The 6000-nt window shown below is 34.7% G+C and overlaps 1 protein-coding gene across 1 annotated transcript; it reads left to right on the top strand.

Moving 5' to 3' along the window:
- The first annotated feature begins 576 nt into the window (after positions 1-576).
- LOC111810126 (uncharacterized) lies at positions 577-3343 on the top strand. Its single transcript, XM_023696709.2, has 4 exons — positions 577-1122; positions 1544-1780; positions 1875-2092; positions 2763-3343. The coding sequence occupies exons 1-4, from the start codon at positions 841-843 to the stop codon at positions 2941-2943; spliced, it is 918 nt and encodes a 305-aa protein (XP_023552477.1). The 5' UTR covers positions 577-840; the 3' UTR covers positions 2944-3343.
- The last annotated feature ends 2657 nt before the right edge of the window (positions 3344-6000 follow it).

Here is a 6000-nt window from a genome sequence, read left to right as displayed (position 1 = left end):
AAAAACGAATTATCCAATATTTTATAAAGTAATTTAATTATGATTATTTATTTTTTATTTTTAATTTGCAAGTGGATGCCACATAAGGAAAAACCGAATAAAATTTAAAATTTAAAAATTAATAATAATTAAATCCAAAATGTCTTTCCCGTCACCGTCAACGGCACCGCCCAGGAAACTAGACGTTAACTAGCGGCGCCCAACCGCCCATCCAAAAAAGAAAAAAGTAAATTATTTTAAAAATTATTATATAAATTAAATTTTAATTTAAAATAATAATAATAAAAAAATAGTTCGAATTTGGCGACGCTGAAACTCGGTGTAAAGCAGTGGACTCGTGTAAATAGAACGCGTCATGAGTCCTTATCTCACTGACCGTGACGGTAAAGCCACGACAGACCAATGACAGAAGAATCCACCATAGGATTAGCCAATTACACTCTGCCATCTGTTACCCGGCCCTTCACAACCACCACACGTGTGAGCCCACTGGCGATTAGCGAAATCTCAAACAACGGCAATATTTATTTTTTATTTTTTATTTAATTATTTTATTGTTTCAAGGAATTTATTGCTTTTCAGTTTCAAGTTTTCTCTTCATTAATCAATCCTTCTTTCTCTGATTCTCTTCCCCTTTTCTTGTTCGCTTCAAATTGGTCTCATTCCTTCTCACACCCTTCTTCGAATCATTCATTTCCCTCTCTCCCCCTTCGTTTTCTAGGGTTTTTCTGATATTTCCCATCAATTTTTTCTCGCTCTTGACAGTTCTGACGTGGGTAATCACCGGAGGAAGTCCATTTTTGTGATTTTCGAGCTTCTGGTCGGGGGGTTTTGCCACCGATGACATATTGTGAGACGGATAACGGCCGGAGAGGGGAAGTGGTGGCGGAGGATATCACGGTGGGGATTGGATGTGATGATGGTAATGGGGACTATGTTAGGTTGGGACAGAACCCTTGTAACTGTGAAGCTGAGGTCTCGTCTGATGGGGGTGCTTCTCAGCAGCCTTGTTCTCCAGGAAGGTCCTTGTGGCTTTGGTTTCGTTTGGTGGTGTTGTTCATTTTCTTGGTGTCATTAGCTGTTGTTTTTTTCAAATGGGTTGGACCATTCTTCATGAATAAGGTCAGTGTTTATGTTTAATTTTGACTGCAATTCTGATGTTTTTCTATTGGAATTGAATTATAGAGTGTTGTTGCTTGGATTTTGCTTTTGTATTTTAGGTTTTTGTTGAATTCTTCATGGAATTGCCTTGTCTCTGCTGTTGTGTTTCTGGGTTTGATTTACTTGCTTGGTTTTGAACCTATAAAACTTGGTTCATAACGTTATTTATTGTGGTAAGATCAAATTCCTCTTTAAGAAAATTCTTTGTATGTTAATGTCATATTGGAATTCAATCTTACGTTATTAGGCATTATTCAGCAGCTTTAGATCTTGGGTTATCTTCTGATTATGTTATCTTCTAGTGAAAAGATAATAATCTTGAAGAGTTTAATGAACTGTGTAGTGTTTCATTTTAGCCTGACGGATATGTCATTTGCTACAGGAAATAATACCGATTATAAACTGGGAAGCTGAAACGTTTAGTACTCCGGTGCTGGCAGTTCTCGTTTTCGCCTCGGTTGCACTGTTCCCTTCATTGTTTTTGCCATCTTCACCTTCTATGTGGCTGGCAGGGATGACATTTGGTTATGGTTTTGGGTTCCTGTTAATTATATCAGCAGTAACTATTGGTGTATCACTTCCATATTTCATTGGCTCCCTATTCTATCGTAAAATTCAAGTTAGTGCTTGTTTTAAGTTTATCTTCTATTCGTTAACTGCTCGACATAGTTCGTATCCCTTTGTAGCTAAACTCTGTGCCCCTTATTTTGCAGGGATGGTTAGAAAAATATCCTAAGAGAGCTTCAGTTTTAAGATTAGCAGGCGAAGGAGACTGGATTCATCAGTTTCGCGCGGTAGCACTAATTCGAATTTCACCGTTTCCTTACATAGTATATAATTACTGTGCTGTAGCAACAAATGTCAGATATGGTCCGTACATCTTGGGGTCGCTGATTGGAATGGTGCCAGAAATATTTGTTACAATATACACGTACGTATGCTCCTCAAACCACACTCATACATACACATGATGAATTCCATCTTTCTTGGATGCTTGCTTGTAAATTTACATTCTCTGGCATTTGAAAACTTACGAATCAGCCTCATATTCCTGCTGCAAGAAACGAGAACCCTTTCCACGTCGATACAACTGTTTCATTAGCTAGCTTGGGAACTTTTATGCTGTAAAATGTTAAGGGCCTTACTCTCATTTAAGTCGAATCTGATATGACCACATACGTCATAAGGAAATTCGCCAAACTTTTCATTGACTCATTGATCATAAAGTACATTATTGTGGAATTTATGGAAAATACTCTGAAAAATAATTGAGGTGGTGATAATTTAGGGAGTTAATGTCCAGTGTGACTGTGTTGCAGTAAACTAAACTCGTTTATTGTCGCTTGAGATTATCCGATGCATGTTAGGTAGCTCAAATACTCTCGGATATAGGTAAAAAAACACGGTGTAGGATTAAAGAGTACTCTTTAAACTAAGAAACTAAGTGACATATGTACTTACTAACCCTTGTTGGTTTCTTCGGATTAAATCTACACTGTTTTTCCTCTTTGATATTGCCTGTCTAGTCTTTGAAAATTTCTGTAAAATATTATGGATAAGTTGGATTATGGATATGATTAATCTTCCTTTTGTCACTGTAGTGGCATTTTAATCAGGACATTGGCAGATGCTTCACAAAATCAGCAGTTCCTCTCGGCCCCTCAGATCGCATTCACGATCGTCGGATTTTGCGTTACTGCAGCCACGACGGTTTTCTTCACTGTATATGCAAAAAGGAAACTCAACGAATTGCAGACAGAAGACGAACAATTATTGCAGTAGTGAGGCTAAAGTTACTTATTATTTGAGCACATAGAGCCACTGGACAAATGGTTGCATCGATCGAACAATTTCATATCCATGTTCGGTTTCAAAGAAGCTTCGAGTGAAGGTAAACAAAGAACTATCCAAATATCTTACACTAGATATCGTAAATCGATTATGAAACTCACACCAAAAGCATCAAAATGAAACGAAACGAAACAAGTATGTTGTCTTTTATCACTTCGTCTGCTTTGAAATCTCGATTTGTAGTGGTTGGAATGAGGTATAATGAAGTGAATTAGATTGGATTTAGGCAAATGCAGGGTGGTGGTCTGTATATGAAATGTTGTAGTGTTGTTTGCTGATTATAGTACATAATAATATTCATTCTTCTGCTGCTGAATAGTTTAACAGTGAATCAGTGTGTACAATTCCCATAATTGTTGGCCTCACATGGAAGTTCTTTGTGTTTGCCTATATCTGTATGTTTGTGATGAGACTGAAGGATAATTCCACTGTGAGATCGAAATATCTTTAAAAGAATCTTATCTTCTGCTGCTGCGGCTGCTGCTAGGTCCTACTTACATGGATAGATTAGATAAAATGGATGACTTTCTTTTGGACTCTTCTCGAGAAGAAGAAAATATCGGTCGTTCTAAGATCGTTTTATTACTAACTTGAGAATATATGATGTTTTAAGATTGTTCTATTACTAACTTGAGAATATCTGACGTTCTAAGATTGTTTTGTCGTTTTAAGATCGTTCTATTACTAACTTGAGAATATCTGTTGTTCTAAGATCGTTTTATTACTAACTTGAGAATATCGGTTGTTCTAAGATTGTTCTATTACTAACTTGAGAATATCTATCGTTTTAAGATCGTTCTATTACTAACTTGAGAATATCTGTCGTTCTAAGATTGTTCTATTACTAACTTGAGAATATCTGCTGTTCTAAGATTGTTCTATTATTAACTTGAGAATATTGATCGTCTTAAAAGCGTTCTATTACTAGCTTGAGAATGTCAATCATTCTAAGATCGTTCTCTTACTAGCTTGAGAGCTTGAGAATATCGATGGTCCTATTACTAGCTTGAGAATATCAGTCATTCTAAGATCGTTTTATTACTAGCTTGAGAAGATCGATCGTTCTATTACTAGTTTGAGAATTTAAATTATTCTAAGATCTAACTTAAGCATAATTCAAATAATTCAATAAAATCTCCGACAACTATAATTTATAAATTATCATATGTATAGTAATTTACTTAAATATATACAAATATATTTTCCTTAATAAAAAATTTACAAAATTTCTCTACTAAATTATTATATTTTCTTTATTGCCTTTCATATAGTAACATAATTTTTATTCTTTAATATGAATACATTTTTTTAATATGTTCTGAATTAATCTATTTTTATAATTAATGCTTTTGTGTGTTGTTTTCCTTTATTCTCCCTTTTATTATTTTTGCATTTATTAACGTGTACGCATTCTCTTGATTAATTTATTTATTTTTCAATCTTTTAATGCTTGCATCAAATAAATAATATGGAGCTATATTTTTGGAACACACAATAAATATATAAATAAATTTAAATCAATAGAAAAATAGGAAATATTTAAATAATAATAATGGGCCGAAGCCCATGGGCTTAGCCCAATGTGTTGAACAAGTTCCAAGCATTTGTCTGTCCCTTTTATTTTATTCAAATTTTTATTTCACAATAATTAAATAAATAAATACAAATTGAAAAATATAAAAATAAATTAATTAATTAAAAAGTTGTCTGATGTGTTAAGGAGAGTGTGAGAATCATTCTCAAACATGCCAATGGGCACCAAAATGCGTCTGAAAAACATGCGCCTAAGGAGGGGACCGGCTCTGAGAGTGGGACATCACATCCTCCACACCCATCTTCACAATGAATATCGTCCGTTTTGGCTCATTATGTATGCTAGGGAGAGATTTCCACACCCTTATAAGGAGTGATTCGTTCCCTTCTCCCACCGATGTAGGATCTCATACTCCACCCCTTTAGGGCCCATTGTCCTTGTTGACACACCGCTCAACGTTTGACTCCGATACCATTTGTAATAGCCTAAGTCACCTCTCTTGGGGGCCAAAGTTCTCGTTGACACACCCGTCCATGTTTGATTCTGATACCATTTGTAACAGTCCAACCCTATAAATAACATACTCTCATTCATAATTTTTTAGAGTAAAAAAATTAATTATTAGTGAAATTGGACAATTAAGATTTATTATTATTATTATTATTATTTTATATATTTCAACACAACTATGTTTAAATTGGTACGACAATATTTAATTTTAAAATTTTAATTTATAATATTGATTTTACTTTTTATGATTGGTTTGACTTTTTGTATTTTAGTTTTAATTTATTGACATTTAATGAAAACGTTTGCTTAGTTTGAAATTAAATTTGCATCCAAAAAAATTAAACAAGACCATGACTTATATGGGATCTGAGTAGCAATTCGTTTACTGGGTCGATAACGTTCGAGGTTCTCGGATTCAAGAACATGACTTATTTATATCTTAACCAAACATCATACCTTTGTAGGCTACGTCGCACTCGAGTTGACTCAAACTTTGACCGCTACTAAAAAATGCGACATCTATAGTTTTGGAATCATTCTACTCGAGTTGGTAATAGGGAGGAAGTCTGTTGAGAGTCCAACACCAAACTAGCTACTCATTTTGTGTCAATATGTGAGTTGTTGGACACTGGTTCTACTTCCGACTCTTTCAATCTAAACTTACGTGGCACTGCTGAATATGACCTCATCCAAGTCATCAAGTTGGGATTGATTTGTACGTCTTACATCCCTTCAAACAGACCAGCCATGGTCAAGGTTGTTCAAGTTCTCGAGTCAATCATAAATGGATCAGGATCGTAGCAATAGGAAAATCCAGTCCTTCATTTTATGGTTTAAGACAAGGATTCTTTTGTTTTACTATTAACATCATTGATCCATCGCTTCGGTCGTTCGTGAAATATTGTAATTGAACAATAAAATTGAGGAATGTTAGATGGATTTTG

This window comes from Cucurbita pepo, chromosome 14 (genome assembly GCF_057944985.1).
Source record: "Cucurbita pepo subsp. pepo isolate OVF chromosome 14, ASM5794498v1, whole genome shotgun sequence".
Classification (NCBI taxonomy): domain Eukaryota; kingdom Viridiplantae; phylum Streptophyta; class Magnoliopsida; order Cucurbitales; family Cucurbitaceae; genus Cucurbita; species Cucurbita pepo.
The sequence above is the reverse complement of the archived record's forward strand: the minus strand, read 5'-3'. Positions and strand labels throughout refer to the sequence as shown.